Source organism: Cetorhinus maximus, chromosome 12 (assembly GCF_964194155.1).
Source record: "Cetorhinus maximus chromosome 12, sCetMax3.hap1.1, whole genome shotgun sequence".
Taxonomy (NCBI): domain Eukaryota; kingdom Metazoa; phylum Chordata; class Chondrichthyes; order Lamniformes; family Cetorhinidae; genus Cetorhinus; species Cetorhinus maximus.
The window spans coordinates 53,189,838-53,212,704 of NC_135890.1; the positions used below are offsets into that span (position 1 = coordinate 53,189,838).

At 41.4% G+C, this 22,867-nt stretch overlaps 1 protein-coding gene across 1 annotated transcript in view; it reads right to left on the minus strand.

Annotated features, from left to right (window-relative positions):
• The window catches only part of gys2 (glycogen synthase 2), a 52,552-nt gene extending 31,606 nt beyond the window's left edge, over positions 1–20,946 (minus strand). The window contains exons 1-7 of the mRNA XM_078553599.1: positions 20,759–20,946; positions 15,572–15,753; positions 12,776–12,967; positions 11,565–11,750; positions 3,332–3,476; positions 1,447–1,564; positions 291–411 (exon numbers count right to left, since the gene is read on the minus strand). Coding sequence (XP_078409725.1) covers positions 291–411; positions 1,447–1,564; positions 3,332–3,476; positions 11,565–11,750; positions 12,776–12,967; positions 15,572–15,753; positions 20,759–20,879 — 1,065 coding nt within the window. The 5' untranslated portion in view covers positions 20,880–20,946. The remainder of the gene's footprint in view (positions 1–290; positions 412–1,446; positions 1,565–3,331; positions 3,477–11,564; positions 11,751–12,775; positions 12,968–15,571; positions 15,754–20,758) is intronic.
• Positions 20,947–22,867: the final 1,921 nt, after the last annotated feature.

A 22,867-nucleotide genomic window follows, 5' to 3' on the forward strand; every position in this document is an offset into this window, starting at 1 on the left:
CAATCTGCAGATGTAATGAAAATCAATAAAACCACAAACTATTGAGAGCCAATAATCTAAACAACAGCACCCAACATGAAATTTACATACTTAAATCCCCTTTCCTGAAAGCCTTAAACATCTGGTGAAACCATCAACTTTGCACAGAATAGAATTCATTCATGACATTCATACAAACTACAGCAATTATTAGTGATACTTGAGAAAACATTTAATCTGGCAACAGGTTATGATCCAGTACAAAAACCTGATGGAATTTTGTGGCTTCTACAAATCTCTTGCATTCTTACCCTGAGGAGGAAGTTTAACCTCGACAAAGCTTCTATGAATAAGTCAGCTCCTTTATTTGTAAATTCGTATCTGCCAGCAATGAAGAAGAAGAGAGTCTTTTCCAAATTGAAATCCAGGTGGCTAGAATCAATAGATTTAATTTTTTTTTAAAAAAAGGTTCAATTAGCTCTAACAAAAAAGTATTTTAATGACTTGCCTCTTTACAAAATGCATTTCAACGATGTTAAAATAAACTCTATTCTTCTTTTTGTAAAAAAACAGTGTTCACAGACACATTTGTGGACTACATCGGTGATATAACAAGAGGACTATAGTCACAGTGAACGTATGCTGTAAGTTTTGGCTTTGCATATCTTTGCGTCACACAATGTTTATGTCTTTTTACAAGGATTTGGATTGTTTTGGACACAGAAATTCTATAAATGAATGCTGTGTTTCAGGAAGTCTAACCAAGTACTAAAAGTAATTTGCAACGAATGGAAATTTTTGCATCAGAACAGCCTATTTCTTTTCAGATTTGATTACACACTATAAACATTGACAATCCTATCTTTGAAGCAAAAAAACTCACTCCCAGTCACTAAGAGGAACAAAGCTGTGCAGAAATTGTTACTTAAAATGGAAGGAACCACAAAGGGCTTATGGATCAAGCCACTGTTAATAATAGAGAAGCATTAGATTGGTAACACTTATTTTTAAAAATTCATGGGATGTAGGCATCACTGGCTAGGCCAGCATTTATTGCCCATCTCTAATTGCCCTCAAGAAGACGATGGTGAGCTGCCTTCTTGAACTGCTGCAGTCCATGTGGTGTAGGTTATGTAGAGAGCTCCAGGATTTTGACCCAGTGACAGTGAAGGGACAGTGATATAGTTCCAAGTCAAGAAGGCGGTCAGAAGCAAAGCATTGTTTTGCTAGATTCCAGTTGTGTGTGCATGAAATGTTGAATGGTTGAATTAGTGAGTACGTTGGTGTGATGAGAGAAAGTTTATGGCTGGTCAGGTCACAGCTTGTCGTAATGGCTCTGAAGCTTTCAACAGTTGATGAAACCTACTATGGAACAGTGATCTAAAGACACCTTCTACTGGACATAAAAATCCTAGCATGTTGGCACGATACATTAAGAGGGAACGATGAAAAAGCAGCAGACAATACCCGTAGAAATGGCCCCGAATAAATTCCTGGATCCGAGACTTGTACAAGGCATGCAGATTCTGAAATTCATGCATGGCAGAGAACTTCTTGATATTTAAGCCATTAGGTGTGATTACATCTAGAACAAAAAGAACAATGAAAATCAAGTATTGTAGGGATGTCTCTGATATCTCTTAAGTTTCAGTTTTTAAGCAAACATTTAAAAAAAAACATGAGATTTTTGTACTTCATTATGGATCTACCCAAAGTAGTACTGGGTCAACCTTTTAACTAACTGAGATGAAGGGGATGCAGGGGGTGGCCTACAGCAGGGATACCCGTGTTGTCATCAAGGATCAGGTAGACCACTCTCCCATCAATAATGGTGCTCCCTCTACAATGGGGAGTCAAGGTGCCAGAAAGCACTCGGGAAGCTGGAAGCAAACCTGCTACCGACATCGCTGCCTCAGGTATGGCCCTCCAACGTTCACAGGCCCAAGAGCTGTGATATGATGAGTATGTTGGCTGGCTACCAAGAAACAAAAGGGAGTCATTCAATCATTGGAGGTGGCGCAAAGAGGAGCCTCTGGAATGATCCCCAATGTTAGGAGGAGAGATTTGGACTTCTTAGCCTTGAATAGCAGAGGTGATCACCAGAGATAGTAAACTGTATGCAAAAGGGAAACATAGAATCTACTTTAAATTAATTCTGACTGGAGAGCAAGGAGGGCACAGATTCAGACTAATGAAATCCTATTTATTTTGGACAAGTATCAGGAAGCCATCCACATCAATACAATTCATGGAATAGGCTTCCAGATAATGGTAGAGCCAAATAGTTCCAAAATAATTTAAAGAACCAGTTGGATGTAATGGGGGGACATTAGTTCATCCATCTAGAATGACCTGGAGATGGAACGAATGGCCTTTGACATCTGTGATTATCCAATCTCTGATGGCCCAGACATGAGTCTAAGCAGTTTGCAATCACTGCCAGACGTAAATAGGAGTTAGCAAGGTACACATATATCCTCTGGAAAATATTGTTGTCATAAGATTTCTAAGCAACAGTCCCCTATGTTAACTGGTGAAATACGTGATTTGTGCAGTACAATACACAGTGCCTTCCAGCAACAGTTTTAACGTACTTCCAAAACAGGAATTAATCAAGTGCTACATGCACAAATAGCATGCAACTTAAGGGACTTTTGACTCTGAAAACTCACAATGAGAATGCTGCAGTGAAAAGCAAATAATCTCCACGAACTGAATGTTTTCCATCACACAAAACCTATAAAACTAGGTGTACCAAATGGCAGGATAACAGATTATAAAAGGCATGCAGATTCCACTGAAAAGTCTATGGCATTATGAAATTTGATCCCCATGTACTATGAACAATTTGGTTCATTAGTTACTTTTCTTTAGGAGCATGAAAGAGCTAAAAAAAAAAACATTAATTCAGTTCTAATTATAGAATGGCATGATGAAGTATACACTTAACCACTGAAGGCGTTAAAAGACTAGGTATATTTTAATGACACTTAAAATATACTTAATGTTTATACCTACGAAAGGGTCGGTTCTCCTAGTCTAGAAGGAACTCCCCACTTAATAAGATTTGTTAGGATTGTTTCTCAACTCAAGTATACTAGTTGGTTCTTAATTTTGCCAGGAATTTCTAGAGTAGCATACTTTGCTATTAGTAAACTGCAAAATAATATTGGACCAATAGGGACACAAAACTATTAACTTTAAACTGATTATGTTTGGTGAATGATGGCCAAAAAAACCCAAACTTTTATTTCAGAATGGCAGAAAGAACAGTAGCGATCTTCAAAACAGGATCAGTTTACTGAGCTGCAGAGCAAGTTGGGGAGCTTGCTTAGACCAATGTAAATCTTACCTGGTTTCCTCTTTATAATGTTTTCTGCTTCGACAGCAGTGATGGCAGAGACAGTCGTAAACACATGGGCGCAGTGGGCGCTGGCTCGCTCCATGCAATAACGGTGGTAAATCTGCCTTTCCCCCGCTTCCTTGTCAACATTGAACTGTTTAGTAAGAGAAAAAAAAGTGGGACAGTATGAGTTTTCCTTTTGTAGTTCAATAATAAGTCATAACTTAAATCTTTGAACCACCGAGGAGATATGATTATGAAATAACCTACAAGACCAAAGAGCTATTCTTGTTAGGTAGCTGCATTTACAATTCTGTAGCCATTATGCATTACAATGAGATTTGACAAACTAACATTTACTTGAAGATCATATGTCCTAACGAGGGCTTTTCTGACTGTAAAAAAGGTCAATGGGGCCCCAAAAGGCCAGCAGCAAATCACATTTGTTGTGAGTTGCAGTTTACTCATTAAACTACATTGATAGGCAGATCCCTAAAGGCAGGAGAACTTCATGAATGTCAGGTTCAAAGCATCAAGCATTAAGACTTTCATTCCAGTGAGAGCTGCTGAGGGGCAAAGCACATTTTAAAACAGAGTAAAAGGCCCAATGGCAACCTGAGCATTCTACTTTTGGAGAAAGACATTCCTGTACATATAGATGTCTTCAATTTCTTTTAAAAATGTTTTTTTTTCCCCCAATAAAGACAGAAATGAAGCATGCAGATTCAGGATGCCTATAAAACAATATTTTAAATAACAAATTCTGCCACTGGAAAAACTCCAAACCAAGCTTCTTGACAACATTGGTCCTCAATGGTTGCAACTTCAAGCCATTTTGACACAACTTTTTGATAAGTCCAAGTTACAAAATCACATTGTTAACTGGTTCTTGGTACTCTCTCTACACAGAAAAAGGCACATTATCCATTAGAGCTTCAACAGTCTTGAATAAACATGTGTCCAGATCAACTTGAGGCCATGTTAACATGTTGTTGATCTACAACAGGATGTTATGCAAATTCCTCCCCTACCCCAAGCATTGCATCTATATACCAAACAAATCTAACAATAATGCAGTAGAGTGACAAATCAATGATCCTCACATCAGCAAACAAAACTGTTTCCTCACTCCAGGAAAACTGACCTTCAGAAGACCCAAATATGGTTCTGCATATGTCACCATTTCTTGCCCACCCACAAACATTGCAAAAGGATACCCTTTCCAAAGAAGACTTGGTTAGATTGCATGTTACTGCCTTCCCCATCCAAACCCAACATGTGGTGAATTAGCACTGGTCTTCAAGGAGACCCCAAGATACTTTCCTGACAGGCAAAAAGAGAACTCAGAGGACCAATCACAACATTGCAAAATTAGCTAACAAGATCTCCAACCTGTTTTCTCTGCCACAGAGTAGAGTGCAAAGGTTAAGAGGAAGAAATGATGGATAGGTGGTGTGGGAAGAGGGCAGAAGGAAAAATAACTCTGTCAATGTGTGTAGGATGCATCAACTTGCTGGGGAATGTCAAGAGGAATGGGAGGGGCCATTCAGCCCTTGAGCTTTCTCCATCATTCAATTAAATCATGGCCGATTTGCACCTCAACTCCATTTATTTGCTTTTGATACCCTTACGCAACAAAAATCGCTCGATTGCAGTCCTAAAAATTTCGGTTGAACCACCCCCACCCCCTCATTTCTATATCCTCTCTAAAAAAAAGTTTCCTGATTTTGCTCCTGAACGGCTTAACTCTAAATTCTAAAGATAACATCCAATTTATCTTGATTCATCTACCAAAGGAAATTAATTTCTCTACAATACCCTATCATATCCTTTTAATATTTTAAGCATCTCAATTAGATCACCCCTCAAATCTTTTGTACTCAAGGCACTGATCAAATACCAGACACAACTGAACACATGCACTGTGGAAACAGTTCAATTCTGGATTTGGAAAAAACACTTAACCATCATGTTGCACATTTTACAAATTTTTGGCAGTGTTGTGTTTCTTTCAAACGAAACACATCTTTATTTAAAACCCGTTACATTCATTTTATCACTTGCTTTAAAATAATACCAGTGCTATTTAAAACAATTAGTCAACCGCCAATTGTGTTGCATATGGGGGGTGGGTGAGATAATATGTAGTAGCAAGGAAAGTCAGCTTAGGCTGAATGGAGTTCTAGCAACTTTTTTCTTTAAATTTGCAAAGTGGCTCATGTCAATATGCAGAGTCAGCAGACGGACCTCAGAGCTAACCTGTTTGCCCACCCAATTTGCCAAAATACCACAAGGTCAATGAAAAGTTTATTGGCTTTGCAATAGCCCCACACACCTCAACAGCAGCACCATTTCATCTACCCAGAATTCTTACAGGTGAAAAGTAGGTTACAGCTAAGCGACCTTTAAAGGTAATTCACAGCTCTTTTTTAGCCTTGGATCTTGATTTTCTACAAAACACCCACATGTGCACACCACCACACACATCACTTCTAGTATTATCTCAGATGTTAAGTGTCACCATCTCAGTCACAGCAAAAGTTCAGAAAAGACAAACTACATAGACTGTACAACGCAGAAAATGTCATTCAGCCCAACCAGTCCATATGGCTTTTATAGAAACATAGAAAATAGGAGGAGCAGGCCATTTGGCTCTTTGAGCCTGCTCCCTCATTCATTATGATCATGGCTAATCATCCAACTCAATAGCCTGCTCCTGCTTTCCCCCCATTGCCCCAACAGCTATATCTAATTCCTGCTTGAAAACATGCAAAGTTTTGGCCTCAACTACTTTCTGTGGTAGCGAATTCCACAGGCTCACCACTCTCTGCGTGAAGAAATTTCTCCTCTACTTGGTCTACTATGCTCTACTAAAGTCTCTACCCATCCTCCCTTTTCCAAACGTCAGCATAAGTCTTTGTTCCCTTATCCTTGATATACTTATCTAGCTTCATGACTATTTAATTATTCCCTATGGTAATGAGCACCACATTCTTGCCATTCTCTGGGCAAAAAAGTTCTTTGGAATTCTCTATTTGATTTCTTGCTAATCATCTTACATAGATGGCCTCTATTGTTGCTCTTCCCCACAGTCTGTCCCCTTTATCAGAACCTTTCAGAACCTTTCAGAATTTTAAGAGCTGCTATTAGATTACCCTGCAGTCTTCTCCAAGACAAAAGAGGCCCAGTCTGTTCATCCTTTCCTGATAGTTATAATCTGAGAGTACTATTCATGCATCCCTTCCAGTGCTTCTATATCCTTTTTTGTAATACGGTGACCAGAACTAGGCAAATTCACGTTTAGCATAACTTCTCTATTTTTTTCAATTCTATCACACTAGAGATAAACTCTAGTGCACGTTTTTGATTTTGTTATGGTCTTATGGATCCATGTCACAACTTTTATTGGTTTCTGTATCTGACTCCCAGAATCCTTGGCACCTTTACCACATTAAATTCTTATTTTCAAAGTCATACATGGTTTTTTTTTAATCAAAATATAATACTTCATGATTATCTATTGCAAAGGAGACTTTACAGTACTTTACCACCACCTTCTCAAGGGCAACTAGGGATGGGCAATAAATGTTGGCCCAGCTAGCAAAGCCCACATCCTATGAATGAATTTTTAAAAAACTTCATTTTTTCCTAATATTACTCAGGGGGCTGTGTGTGTGTGTGGTGTGTGACTGATTTAATTAAACTGAAGACAGCCAGACTGCAAGGTTTAAATCATCAGAGGGATTAGATATAAAAGCAGGCATTTTGAAATGGAGATGGTGAGCTAAGATGACATCCCAGTACATACAGTATGAATCGAATTTGCATTAGGAGGTAAGTGAGGGGTAAAGTGTAAACTGTTTAAATTTCAAAAGAGGCATAACAGAAAGTTTTCCAACTGGCAAAATCATAAATAAATAAGGCAAAGTTATTAAGTTTATTTTTCCCCAAAAGGGCTGCCCATAATGACAACATGAAAGATTTTTATATTCTGGGAAAGTAATTTCCAAAGAAAGTTTAAAACAATGGATTTAAAGATCAAAGGGCAGAAAATATATTTAAGGAAAGATTGAAAGCTGTATGAGACGAGTGGCCGTGTGAGATCTCGAAAGGCGGACTGTGTGAAGACAGACTTGAGAGAAGCAGCCTCTAGCCACCCCAAAGAAGTGCTTGTTTGTGCCAGAAAGCAAGGTTTTGTTAAAAGCCTTGGAGTTCCATTGTTGATAGAGAGGGTGAGGGAGAGAGAAGCTGTGAAATACCTCTCCTATAGCAACAGTGGGTGCTTGTGGTAATATTACTGGAGGTATTATAGATTAAGAATCTATTTGGACTGTTGCCTGAAAAGGGTGTTTATTTTGGGAGGCTAACTAAGTAGAAATCTCTTGAGAAATGTTGTAAGACTAACTTTAACTGTGTAACTGTAATCTTAAGTTTTTTTTGGTTAATAAATGTTTTAATTTAATATTTAAATCTCCAAAAGCGGTAATGGAATCTTTACTTCTGACTTCAGTGCACATTCCTTCTCATAATAAAAATACAAAATTGTAAATCGTTGCGATAGCCTGGCCAAGTTTCCCTTTAGGATTTGGTCAGCCCAGCAATTATCACCTGCCATATAACACTACATCAAAATTCATTTGCTAATTATATGCCCATTCATTTATTGTCATCTTGTAATTTGTTGCAGTCCTCCTCAGTAATCGATTATCTCACCCAATTTGATGTTAGCCACAAATTCAGAAATTGTGCTTTTGACTCCAAAGTCTAAATCATTAATATAAATTGTGAACAACAGTTGTCCCAGCATTGGCACTTGTGGGACCCCAATTCCAGCCATTCTGAATATTTATCCTTTAACCCTACTCGTAGTCTTTCATCCAGCCAGCTATCCATTTTGCTACTTTTCCCCCCAACTCCACATGCTCTGACCCTATTCATTAGTCTATTATGTATTATTGGCTATCTCTTGCTTGTGAGTTTGATTTGTCTTCCATGAGTCCAAAGATGGCTGATGAGGCCGATCCAGGATCTGCAGACTTTATGGCACGTAGGGCATGTGTTGTCATTTGGGATGTCTGGTCGTGTATTGTCAGTTCAGGTCATGGCATGCTCTTTTTGCTGCTCTCGCTTTTCCTTGTCATTGTTGTTCGAATCGTTGTTGGGTCTCAAAATGCTGGGACCCTTCCCACAGACTCTGCTGCTGTCTGGTTCGGTCCAAGGCGATGGTCTCCCAGGAGTTGATGTCAATATTGCATTTCTTCATATTGGCTTTCAGCACATTCTCAAAGTGCTTCTTCTGTCCTCCTCTGATGCCTCTGCCCTGACTGAGCTGGGAGAAGACAGCCTGCTTTAGGAGTCTAGTATCTGATATCTGACATCTGGATTATTAGAGCCAACCCAACAAAACTGATGGCGGATGATCATAACCTTGATGCTTGTGGTGCCTGCTTGTGAGATGACACTGATGTTGGTGCATCTGTCCTCCCACTTAATATGTAAGATCTTCCACAGGCAGCGTTGATATGACATGACTCCAGAGTTTTGAGGTGCCTCCTTTACAATGTCCAGGTTTCATTCCTCTACATTAAGGAAGGGATCACGACCGCATGGTAGATCATGAGCTTGGTCTCAGTTTTGATGCCATGATCTTCAAATACTCACCTCCTCAGGTGACCAAAGGCTGCACCAACAGATTTCAGGTCATGCTGGATTTCTTCAACAACGTCAACCTTCTGCAAGAAATAACTTCCAAGGTGCTGAACGTGTTCCACATTTTCCAGGCACTCATCATGAATCCTGATCAATGGGGCTGGACCGTGTGCATTTGGAGCTTGCTGATGGAGGACTTTGCTCTTCTGAACGTTGAGTGCAAGTCCCATCTTCTTGAATGCCTTAGTAAATACATTGACAATTGTCTAGAGATTTGTTTCTGACAGCGCTTAGTCATTGAGCTCCAATATGTTGATGATAATGCAGTGAGGTAGGACTGGTCTTAGCTTTGAATGGAGTTGTCTGGGATTAAATAGTTTGCCGCCCATTCGATAAATAAGCTGCACTCCAGCAAGGAGCTTGTCTCTAGTCAGACAGTACATGACAGCAAGGAAGATTTTTTAAGAAGAGGCGATAACAACCTTGATTGACTCTTGTCTTAACCTCAGATGTTAACCTCAAACCTTAACTTATTATGCAGTACCTTATCAAAGGCTTTTTGGATATCTAGATATATTACATCTACTACATTACCCTTATTTACTCCCATGGTTACCTCTAAGAATTCAATGAGGTTGGTCAAGCAAGATTTTCCCTTTTGAAATCTATGTTGACTATTCATTTTTGGCTTCTAGATTTTTTCCCCATTTCTCCTTTAGTAATGATTCTATTTTGTTAAGTTGGCTGATCTATAGTTCCCTGGACAGATTCTATCACCTTCCAAACCCATGACCACTACCATCTAGAAGGACAAGGGCAGCAGACACATGGGGAACACCACCACCTGGAAGTTCCCCTCCAAGCCACTCACATTCCTGACTTGGAAATATATCGCCATTCCTTCACTGTCGCTGGGTCAAAATCCTGAACTCCTTCCCTGACACCACTGTGGATGTACCTATGCCACATGGACTGCTGAGGTTCAAGAAGCAGTTCATCATCACCTTCTCAAGGGCAATTAGGGATGGGCAATAAACGCTGGCCTGGCCAGCGACAGCCACATCCCATGAGTGAATATAAAAATTTATAGATTCTGTCATATTACAGCTGTTACATTTTCCTACAGCCATCATCATCCCTAATAGTACAGTTATGCCACCTCCTTTTTCCCCTCCATTTCCAAATATACGATAACCCTTGCAAATTTTAATTCCCAGTTTTGATTTCTCTGCAGCCATGCCTCAGTAATCCCAACTGCATACTGCTGTACAGACAATTTAGCTCATTTTTAATAGCAGTTCCGCTCCCTTTACTTTTAACTATCCTTTTACACTCCTATTCTACTACTCTACTTTATTCCCATTTACGTCCTCCATTAGTTCAGTCTGCCCTACAACTTCCTTTCCTATTTAGTTTATATTCATGCTTGTTTGAGGTCTTGTCGGTCCCACACTGTGTCCAACCCCCACTCCCCCCAAATCTTACTAGTTTACAGTCTTTGCCACGGCCATTATTTACCCTTTGCACTAGGTCTCTAATTTCATTCCGGTTCAGGTTACATGCATCCCATCCGTACAGCTCCTTCCAGTTCCAGTACTGCTGGCAGTACCCCGTGAAAAGGAATCTCTTTCCCACACAAGCCCTTTAGTTCTCCTGATCTCTCTGCCCCTATGCCAACTTGCACATGGCTCAGACAATAACCCAGAGATTATTACCTTCGACATCCTGCTTTTCAATTTAACTCCTGACACTTGATGCTCCCTTAACAGGGCTTCGTGCCTGTTCCTACCCCTGTCATTTATTCTAACATGGACCAATATAACCAGAGTTACCTCCCCGCTCCCCTCCATTTCTTAATTCCTGTTCTACTGCCTAGAGATAACCCTTACCTTGACACTGGTAGACAACACACCCTTCTTATTCATGCCTACCGAGAATGCCATCTATCTCCCTAATTATAGAATCCTCTGTCATTATTATATTTCTATTTGGCTTTCCAACACCTACCCCATGCCTCACTGCCTTGGTCTGCATTGTGGCTGTTCTCCCTGCAATCTTTCTCCTTGTCCTTACAGGTAGCAAGTACATTCCTGTTCAAGTCCGTGCTATTCAGCTCTTTAAACAGCTTCATCTTCCCGTTCCTGAACTGGTGTTTTCCTCTTGGATGTGACTGTATTCTGGATAAAACGGCTCAAATGTTCCACCGACCTATATTTCAGAGTGTCCCAAGTCACACTCCAGCTCAATGACTCTGAGCCAGAGTGATCTAGAACAGAGATGTTTCTGACAGATATGGGAATTTGGGACACAGTCTTGCTGTCCACAAAGTCCCACATACCACAGTGCCAGAACATAGCTGGCCCTGTCCTCTCTAGTCTTTTCTATTTACTTGCTTATTGATAGGCTGAATTAAAACAGGTGGACAACTTTCATTGAATAAAACAAATTACTTTTACATTTTGAAATGTCAATAACATGGGTTATGCCAAGAAACATTGCTAAAACTAATAAACCTAGTGAACAGATTCATCTTTCATTTTGAAAATCATCTGGTGAATTAACTATCACTGAATTAGTCAGTTAACAAGCTCACCTTATCAAGTAGGTTGTAAAAATCAGCATTGCCAGCACAAAGGTACCTGCCCAGCAGTGTGGCATGAGTGGTGAAGATTGTTGCTATGGGGTACTTTCGGATTCTGCTCAGAATCAGCCCCACTCCTGCCTGCCATTCATGGAAATGGGCAATGAGGTTTGGCTTGTCATGAAACTGATCAGCAAGCTGGAAAAACAATGGAAACCACGGGTATCAGACATCAGCCAATTACAACTGTATATGGAGCGAGAGTCAGTAGCCCATTAAACATGTAGATGCCAAGGTAAAAGTTCACACATTTAACAACCAACATATTATTTTAAAAAAGGAAGAATCTTTATACATTACCAAACAGATACAGAATTGCACTTCAAAATATATATTTTAAGCCCATGATTTGATGCTGCTCCAACTTACTCATGGGTTCTGAATTTTCAGCTCCCCTTGACCATGTGCTCTGTATACTCCTTCCAGATGAGGCCCCTGCCTGCATGGCAGTCAACATTGACAAGAGGGTTTATATTTGCTTAAAAATTGCCTGGCTGCAACCAGGTTGCTCACATAAAAAAAGGTGCTAGAGTTCCATTGGCCAAGATCCAACCTAAATGGAGTTGTGATGGATTTGGAGTTGGTTCTTGCACTTAGCAACAGGAGTAGGCCATTTAGCCTTTTAAGGTGCAGATCAGCCAAAATCTCACTAAATGGTGGAAAGCACTCAAGTCTACTTGCCAGCCATTGTTCCATGCCAGTAAAATGTTCTTTCTAGTGGTTCACACTTTGATCTCAGGTGGACAAGATGGACTCTAACATCAAAATGCCATTCCCCAATAGCCTTTGCAGTAGCAGGATTGTGACTACTGGCAGACAGGTTAGGGAAGAGCGCCACTCATTCCACAAACTGAAATCTTCTGCAAAATGTACTTTAATCCAAACTTTCAAAAAAAAAAAGCACCTTATTAGGTCAGTGTAAGTTTTCTTTCATTTCTCCTTGAGAGAGAGTTGGGCAATGTAACTAGCAATCCAGGACATTTTGTGTCATGGACACATTTGTCAGGAAAGGAGCTAACTTCATTTCTGTATGGGGGAAAGAGAGATATTAGAGGATGTTCTGAAGTCAGAGATATTGGAACTTTCTACATTAATTCACGACATTTCCTCATAATAATCTCAGAAACGTGTAAAACCTGAAGAATGGAAGAACGTCAATATACCTCTTTCAAAAACAAGGCAGTTAAGGACCCAAAAATTACAGCATCATTCGATTCATTGTCATAATGAGGAATGCCAATTTGGCAGGTATCCCAGAATTCTCCTTTCCATCTGTCCAGGTTCCAGGCTGCTGAACCAATATCAAATAGCAGCACATACGGATTACCTTCAATCAGCCATCTGCCAAAACAAACCTGGAAACAGAGATTGCATGAGTCAGGGTGGATTCTGATTGGAAAAGGCTTTTGTGAACATTTTACATAGATATTACCACCTGACTGATTACTACCAATTCTTAAAAGTTTCTAAACTAATTAAGGAACAGTAGGGTGATGGTAATGTTACTGCACTAGTAATCCAGAGACCCAGACTAATGCCCCAGAGACATGAGTTCAAATCTCACCTGGGGGAATTTTAATTCAATTAATGGATTAGAAATCCATTGGGGTTACCCCGCGCAGGTTCTAATCCTGCCGACTACGTTTCCCATTATTTCTTATTGGGGCGAAAGGGATCAAAGGGTATGGGGAGAAAGCGGGAGCAGGCTATTGAGTTGGATAATCAGCCATGATCATAATGAATGGCGGAGCAGGCTCGAAGGGCCGAATGGCCTACTCCTGCTCCTAGTTTTTATGTTTCTATGTTTCTAATAAGTTTGGAATAAAATGCAAGTCTGAGTAATAATGATCATGAAAGCACTGGATTTCCATAAAAACCCCATCTGGCTCACTAATGTCCTTCAGGAAAGGAAGCCTTATCTGGTCTGGTCTACATGTGACTGCAAACACACAATGTGGCTGATTCCTAATTACCCTCTGAAATGGCCTAGCAAGCCACTCAGTTACATCGAACCACTACTGAAAGCAGCACAGATGCACCTACACTGCATGAACTGCAGGCGTTCAAAAAGGCAACTCAGCACCATCTCAACGTCAGTTAGAGATGGGCAACAAATCACCTCATGAGCGATGTTCACATCCCAAAAACAGATAAAGAAAGAAAAACAGAACTATCACCAGATTGTTCGCTCCATCCCCTTCCTATCACCTGCTGAGCTCTGGGTCCGTGGTCACCCTCCGGTACCTCAATTGTGAGATCATTCGTCATGCCTAGACAGTGAGTGCTAGCAAGCTGTTTGACTGTGCTAGTATCATAGCCAAGCTCAACTCGGAACACACCTGCTTTCCCCCAATGTGGGCCACAAAGAACAGCAAATTAGGAGAGGAAGATCTGTCCCAAATGCCTCTACAGAATGAATTTAAACCAATTGTAGGGGTCTCTCTTGGGTGAAGCACATTTCTATGATGAAAATTTCTGATTATGGCCTGTGCATTAACTCAAGGTTTAATTTCAAATGCTTCTAGCATTCCAGTGCTGACATTTAAATTCTGCTGCCTAGGTCCTAACTCGCACCAAATCCTGTTCGCCCATTACCCCTGTACTCGCTGTCCTACACTGGCTCCCAGATAAGCAACACCTTGATTCTGACTTTTAGTTATAAACCCCTCTGTGGCCTTATCCCTCCACATCTCTAATCTTCTCCAGCTCTACAACCCTACAAGGTGTAGCTCAGCATCAAATTTTGCTTTATGACACCCCTGTGAAGCATCTTGGAATGTTTTAGTATATTAAGAGCACTATATACATAAAAGTTGTTGTTGTCTCGTATATTTTTTCTTATAGTTTTTACGTTCTTCAAGTTTACCTCCTCAATCATCACGCTATGTTTATCAATGCATGAGCAGTTAGCCCCTTGCTCGTCATGGTCAAATTGGAAAATTACACAAGATGAAGAGAAATGAACCGCCATAAAATTACTGCTTCACCAGACAGACCAAAGGATCAATAAGACAGGAAGGCAGTTCAGTGAGCTACTGGAATTTATATACAAATTATTTACTATCCAATTTCTGAATATAGTTACGATGCCCAGAAAATTAATGCTACATGTATTGAATTCCCTGTATCATCTTAGTCACAAAAAGTCAGAATGTACAGATTAAATCAGCATTGAAAAGTTGTTAGGGGAGCTCCGTCATCAGACCCTTGAGTGTTAATTTATCTTTACCTTTCAACTACTGACTCACCTGCTGCATGTTGTAATTTCACGTTCCAACCACGTCCCCTAGTTGTTTAAGCATTTATACTAATGCTGAATTTGTTACTGTTATTGTCAGCCGTGGTTCAGTTGGTAGCACTCTGGGAGTCAGAGGTTGTGGGTTCAAGTCCCACTCCAGAGACTTGAGCACAAAAATCTCAACTGACAGTACTAAGGGAGCACTGCACTGTCAAAGCTGCTGTCTTTTGTATGAGATGTTAAGCCGGGGCCCACTCTGCTCTCCTAAGGCAGATGTAAATGATCCCATGGCACTATTTTGAAGACGATGGGGGTGGTGGGGTTATCCCTCATGTCTTGTCCAATAGTTAACTCAACCATCATCATAAAAAACAATTATCCAGTTAATATCACATTGCTGTTTGTGGGAGCTTGCCGTGTACAAATTGACTACTGGGTTTCCTACATTATAGCAGTGACTACACTTCAAAAGTACTTCATTGGCTGTACAGTGCTTTAGGACATTGAGGTGATGAAGGGTGCTATATAAATGCAGGCCTTTCTTCTTTTCGAAAGGAATTAGGAGTAGCAAGAGGATTGGATCAAATTCCGAAAGATAGAAATTGCACTGCTCAGTTTGTATCTATTTTTCAATAACTTCAATATCATTGGCTTTACATGAATCAATGTTCACTAAATGTATGGAAGTGACTTTCTTCCACAGAGAGATGGCACCCCTTACCTGAAATCCTTGATGTTTCATGGAATCCATTGCCTTTTTTATGGCTGGGTTATTTGGCTCACACACTTCCACTTGTGTCTTCACATTATGCTCATAATATGGACCAATCAGCACATAGTTTTCTCCCCATTCATCTGCTGTGACTTTGGCCTTAGTCTGGATCACAGTGTAGATACCTCCAACTGAAAGAAAGAAATTAAAACCTAGCAATGTGCTATTTGAATACATCATTGCTGGAGCATTCAAGTGTTTCCAAATGACTTGTTGAAATGGTCCATAATCTCATTCGCTCTTTCTGGGATCTTGCCATTTTAAAATTGCCTGCTCCCTTTGTCCACAGAACATTTCAAATAATTCCCTGGCCGTGAATGGAGCTGGACATTGATAAGGTGCAGTTTAGATACAAGTTATTAGTGCAAGGCTTGTATTACTATCAGTGTTGGCTGTGGCACAGTTGGTAACATTGCATGCAAAAGAAGCAGCTTTGACAGTGCAGTGCTCCCTTGGCGCTGCACTGTCAGTTGAGATTTTTGTGCTCAAGTCTCTGGAGTGGAACTTGAACCCACAGCCTTCTGTCTCAGAGAGCTACTAACTGAGCCACAGCCAACACTAACAAGTATTACAAATTCTTAATAGTCTGATCTACAGATCTCAATAGCAGAACTGATAATAGTACCCTCATTGCTTTGGAATCAGAATAAAGTTTCGCATGCAGATATAAAGGATATTAAAATGCTAAGAGTGCATCAACACCTGGGGAAGACATTTAAGATTGTACCAAGTTTAAGAAAGCACACGTAAAACCTTGTCCAAGCTGATGGTGACTCCTGCCATGTCCAAAATGAAAAGTTAAATCAGAATAGACTGCCATCATTGGAGATGTAAGCAATGGGACTGAATCACCTGCCCAACATATTGATGCCAAGCTCTTATAGGTGTACTGCTACCATGGTCCTCAATCTTCATATTTACTGAATCTTCACAACTCCATTGGCTTTCTCTGCCCCAGCAAATTGACTTAAAATCATGACCTTCAAACTCCTTCCATTGTTTTGCCCTACTATCCATCAGTAATCACTTTTAGGCTGGTTTGTTCTGAACACAGCTCTGCTCTTCCAACATCTTCTATGCTCCAAAAGCAACGCAGTCTTCACTGTCCACTCCCTTTGCTATTGGCAGCTGCTCTTGGTTACCAGTCACCATTCAATGGAGCACCCATCCATGGTACCTACAATTTGTCCACCTTCAAAAGCCTCCCCTGAAGACCTCTTGAGCCACATTTAAGTCCAACCTCTCGTTTACATTACCCTGTAAGAAAAAAAAATTCCCAAAATATTTGTGTGTGCCCGAGGAGATACACAGAAGTGGTTGCAGTTCAATTTTGTATTTTGCGACATGGGGGCATTAATATTTTTATATTTTCAGCTTATTTTCATTATCAGCAAATGAAACACGAACACAGTTTGGCAATCTTGAGGACAGGATAAATGGTAGGAAAAGTCAACTAATACAAAATCAAAACACAGGATTTGTGGCCAGAGGGAAAATTCTCGCCTGCAGCAAGAATCAGCTGTTTGCAGCATTTTGGTGCCCTCTGCCTACACAAGAGAAAAATCAGGTATCACGATAGGATTGATCTTTTAATTTTAATAAAGATTAAGATCACACTTGCATTCATGGCCTTCAGTTAGCAGTTCCCAGCCCCCACCACATTTGCAGACCCAAATTAACTGGATCCTTTCCAGTCTGCAGAACCTACGAAGGGGGGGGGAAGTAATGGATGAGAGCAAAGGACGGAATGTCAAGCAGTTCAAGCTGTACTTATAAGTGCAGCATTTTCCAAAGTGTCATACATGGTCCCTACTTGTATTGATCTCCAATTCGAACATTCAGGAACTGCCACCACAAGCTTCTGACCGGTGTTGTTCCTCTCATTTCTTCAATGTCCCTGCATCTCAATCCTGCAGTTCATCGGCATCAGTTTTGGTTGTTGCTCCTTCACTCCATCTATGGGAGCTTATTCATGGGTACAGTTGCTCTGTTGCTATTCCCAATTCTAGGTGGATTTCTTGTCCTTGGTTCCACTGGGCTTCTCCTGCCACTAACGTCCGAGTCTGAACTGGGAACTTGTCAGCTGAACAGTCCCAGCTCAAGGGAGGACCGTTACTACAGTCCCCCTGTGCTCTGATCCCCATCTGACACTGTCAAAGTCCAGCTGGTTGCCAACTCTGCCTTAGGACAGTTGCACAAAGAAAATTGAAAGATCCTCCAGAAAACATCCTTCTGGGAAAGACAGCAACGTAACTCGCTTCCATTTTTTATCTTCTCCCCAATACTCGTCTCCACTGAACTCCAAGCTGAACTTTATTTGCTTCTACACCCTTCTCTTCAGTCTGAAGTCCGTTCCCTCACGTGCTTCTGGCCTGATTTTCACCCTCTTGCTGATTTCTGGCCTTCATTGTTGCAAACTGCTCCAGTGGTTCCCTAGATTAATTTGCATTTGCCCTCTGGACTTCGTGGAATACTCTCCACTTGCCTGGATGAGTGCAGCTCCAACAACATTCAAGAAACTCAACACCATCCAGGACAAAGCAGCCCGCTTGGTTGGCACCCCATCCACAAACATTCCCTCCCTCCACCACTGACTCTCAGTGGCGGTAGTGTGTACCATCTACAAGATGCAATGCAGAAACTCACCAAGGTTCCTTCAATAGCACCCTCCAAACCTGCAACCTCAACCACCTAGAAGGACAAGGGCAGCAGACTCATGGGAACACCCCCACCTGCAAGTTCCCTTCCAAGTAACATGCTATCCTGACTTGGAACTATAATCGCTGTCTCTTCACTGTCATTGGTGAAAATTCTACAATTTCCTCCCCAACAACAGTGAATGTATCTACACGCTACACAGACTGCAGCTCACCATCCCATTTTCAGGGGCATTTAGAGATGGGCAATAAATTCTGGCCTTGCCCGTGATGTTCACATCCCACAAACGAATAAAAAGAAAACCATGGGTCCAGGGTTTTCCAGCCCTGACCGCAGCAGGATCTGCCGCGGGGTATGCAGTGGGCCAGCCAAAACTCTGTTGACTTTCGGCAGAACCGGACGATCCAGGCAGTGGGCGGGGCCTGAAAATCCCACCCATGGAGTAGCACCAAGTTGAGCAGCTGCAGAGATTTACCCAAGTTTCAATCAGCTACCTCAATGCTGGTGCAATCTCCACTCCTTCCCACTGATCCTTGCAACAACTATACTCCTCATTGGTCCTAATTTTCTGGTTTGCACTCCACTTTTCCATCAGCTGCTGCATTGCTATATTTTTTAGCCAGGCTCCTCCACTTACCTCCCAGGTCACCACTACACCCATCCCCCAGATCTCTCTTGAATTAAACCCCTCTATTTCCAGCACTATAGTTTGCTTTATCACCACAACTGCTCCTCCTTCCAATGCGATGTAAGTGTTGGATCTATTGAGTATCTTAGGTCACAACAAACTCAGGTCACCTCTGAACTCTCATGTTGTTTTTAATTTATTCTTTCATGGAATATGAGCATCACAGGCAAGGCCAGCATTTGTGGCCTATCCCTAACTGCCCTAGAAATGAATGGCTTGCTAGGCCATTTTGGAGGGCAATTTAGAGTCAACCACATTGCTGTGGATCTGGAGTCACATGTAGGCCAGAACAGACAAGGGTGGCAGATTTCCTTCCCTAAAGGACATTAGTGAATCAGGTAGGTTTTTACAACAATCGATGGTATTTTCATGGTCACTATTACCTGGATTAGATTTCAATTCCAGATTTATGAATTGAATTTAAATTCCACCAGGTGCCATGGTGGGATTTGAACCCGTTACCTAGGCCTCTGGATTACTAGTCCAGTGACATTACCACTAATACGAATGTATGAATTAGGAGGAGTAGGCCAGTCGACCCTTCAAGCCTGCTCCGCCATTCAATAAAATCATAGCTGATCTGATTTTAACCTCAACTTCACAGTCCTGCCTACCCCCGATAACCTTTCACCTCCTTACTACAGCACCGTCTGCCCCTGATATAGGCAAGGCTTTTAGGTTTTATTTTTCAAAGCAAAAATCCTCCCAAATTGTTAACTGGAATTTGAAAACATAGCCAAAAATCTCAATGCCACGTAATAATATAGAATTAACTTAAGGACTCGTTGCCGATCGAGGCATTTTATTTTTGGACTCTGTAGAAGAGTCTTATGGACTCAAAATGTTAACTCTGTTTCTCTCTCCACAGATGCTGCCAGAGCTGCTGAGTTTTTCCAGCATTTTCTATTTTAATTTATTCCTGGGGATTGGGTTATGGGGTTGAGTCAATTTTTTTTTTTACACAGCAATTTGTCAGCCTCCAGAACAAGGGGGGTAAACTTAAAAATTAAAATTAAAGAGAGGCATTTAGGAGTAAAATCAGGAAGCATCTATCCCACATAAAAAGGTGGAAATTTGGAAGTCTCTCTCCCCTCTATAGGCTGCAAATGCTCAGTCAATTGGCATTTTCAAAGTGGAGGTTAATAGATTGTTAATTAAGGTGCATCAAGAGATATGGAGAGTTCATGGAGCTACTGATCAACCATGATAGAAATGAATAGCAGGAGTTCCAGAGCTGGCTATAGAGGAGAGAGATGGTCCAGTCCTCTTCCAATGACTCAGTGATTTGCATCACGTTATTTAAACACAAAAATCAGTTTAAAAAGGACAAACAGGTCCTTAGATAGGCCTATCCATGGGAGAATTAGAGGTCATGGAGAAAGTTCCAGGCTTCGTGAACCCTACTCTAGCACATGAACCGAATCCAAATGACAAAATCTATATAACCCAAAGTAAAGGGCGATTACAACTCCCCAGCTAACAAACCAATCGTGTTTTCTAAATCAAACTCCGGCCCCTCTCCCAAATGTCAACTGACTAGAAGTTAATGAGCAACTTGGAGAGGTCAAAGGTCCAGGCAGCTGATAACACAGAGGCTGGCAGGCAAATTAAAAATGTTAACTCGCCAGTTGTTCACTAAGAGAGAACGGGGCAAATCATTCGGAATGGCTCGTTCAGCAATTAAAAATCCGACGCCAAATCCCTCACCTGAAACCCACCCCCCCTAACGGTGTGGGTATGTAGGGGAGCGTCTCGTTATGTTTCAAGGGTTTCTGAAGCCGATTACTGACCTTTGTTGGTGACTTCCCAAGAAATCTCAAAGAACATTAAATCTTCCACAGGCAAAGTTTCATCTTCCCATGGAGGGAGTCCGCTTAAAGAGGTCACCGAAAGTGACCTGACCAGCGGCATTTCTTGTGAAATCCCTAAGGGCGCAAATTGCACAGAAGTTGATTTCCCTTGCTCGGCAGCCGGCTCAGTTAACCGTAGGGTTTCTGGTTCAGTAAAACCAGATTCTGGCTCCCCCCAAGCACTGCTATCCCGATGGGAAACGAGTGATTTAGCCTGACGTGGTTTAAAGGGCCTCACGGGAGTCAGGTCGAGTTAGATACACGGGAATTCCATGACTGATCGATGATAGAGCAAGGGTCATCAGCGAGGAGGTCTGCCCGAGAGCCTTTATCATGTGAGTGTCCCAATGCCCTGCCCATTTCCCGAAAGGGACACAGTTCTGCCCCACCCCCGGTCAGGCTGTGCCCCGCTGTTTAATGTGGGTCAAACCTCAAGCACCTTCTATTTGCCCTTCTATATTGGTTAACAACTTGGATGGATGTCATCAACAGTGAACTTTGTTTCATTTACTTTGTGCATAACTTAAACCAGAGCAATTAAACACGTTCTCCACGAGTTTTCTTTTTAAAATAATATATATTAATCCACGTTTAAAAATGAATCCTGGATCTCCCCAGCAAGCTTGCAGGTCCACAGATCTATGCGGATATCTAGATTTACATAAAACTGCAGTTTGTCTTTTTTTTCCAAATCCGAGCGTTTTCGTCTGTAAATGTAAAAAAAAATCGTTTTATTTTTAAATTTTTTTTCCATTAAAAACAAAAAATTGCCTGAGTACCTTCAGGACAGGGATTTACGACAGCAACAACGACTTGCATATATGTAGCACTTGTAACGCAATAATACGCCCCAAGGTGCTTCACAGGAACAGTGTCCAGCACGGTTTGAAAAGGAGCCACAGAAGGCGATGTTCAGTGGGTAATCAAAATTAGGGTTGCCAACCCTCCAGGATTGGCCGGGAGCCTCCAGGAATTGAAGTTCAATCTCCAGGACACTGCTGTGTGCAACTGTGGAGAAAAATCATAGGGATATTAAAAAAAAGGATTGTTTTTTGTCACTTTCTTTGAATATTTCTCTTTACCAGATAGACTTTTTGGCTATTTTGAATATTTTTCTGTTCGGGTGACAGTCAAACATCATCCAATTGGGTAATGAGTCTTTTTGCTTTCCAATTGCCATAGGAACGCAGTACATCACAAGGATGGATGTGTTGGCTGACTAATGGCAGGTGTGTGGGGGCAAGTCAAGTGATGAAACCTCCAGGAATACATTTAATCTCAGTTGACAACCCTAATAGCTTGCTCAGAGATTTTCAAGGAATGGCTTAAAGGAGGAGAGGAGAGAGAGATCAAAGAGGTTTACAAAGGCATTCCAAAGCTCAGGGTCCAGACAGCTGAAGGCATGGCTGCCAATGGTAGAGCAATTAACCTAGGGGATGTGCAAGTTGCCAGAAATGAAGGCGCACAGAGATCTTGAGGGTTGTAGGGCTGGAGGGAAGGCCATGGAGGGATTTAAAAACAAGAATTAGAATTTTAAAACTCAGACGTTGCTGAATTGAAAGGCAAGGTAGGTCAGTGAGCACAGGGATTTGGGGTAAATGGGAATTGGGGCAAGTTAGGATAAGGGCATTAGAGATTTGGATGCGTTCACATCTCTGGAGGATGGGAGGCAGGCCAGGATTCAAGGGAATGGTCAATCTAAAGGGAAGAAATATACATAGGTGAGGATTTCAGCAGCAGATCAGTCAGGATACCCACTGATAATACAGTGCCGGCCCACTGTTGGAATGTACATTGGACAGTATTGAGCCCCTCACTACTGAATAATTTGTCAACAGTCACTGTTGAGCAACCCATATAAGGAATGGTCACTTAGTGAGGCCAGTTTTAATAGGGTTTTTTCACTCAGTGGCCTGTGGCTTCCTGTCAGTCTTGGCTCAGTGCGTAGCACTCTCTCCGAGTTAGAAGTTAGTGAATTCAAGCTCCACTTCAGAGTCTTGAGCACCAGCTCCAGACTGACATTCCAGTGCAGTACAGAGAGAGGTTATT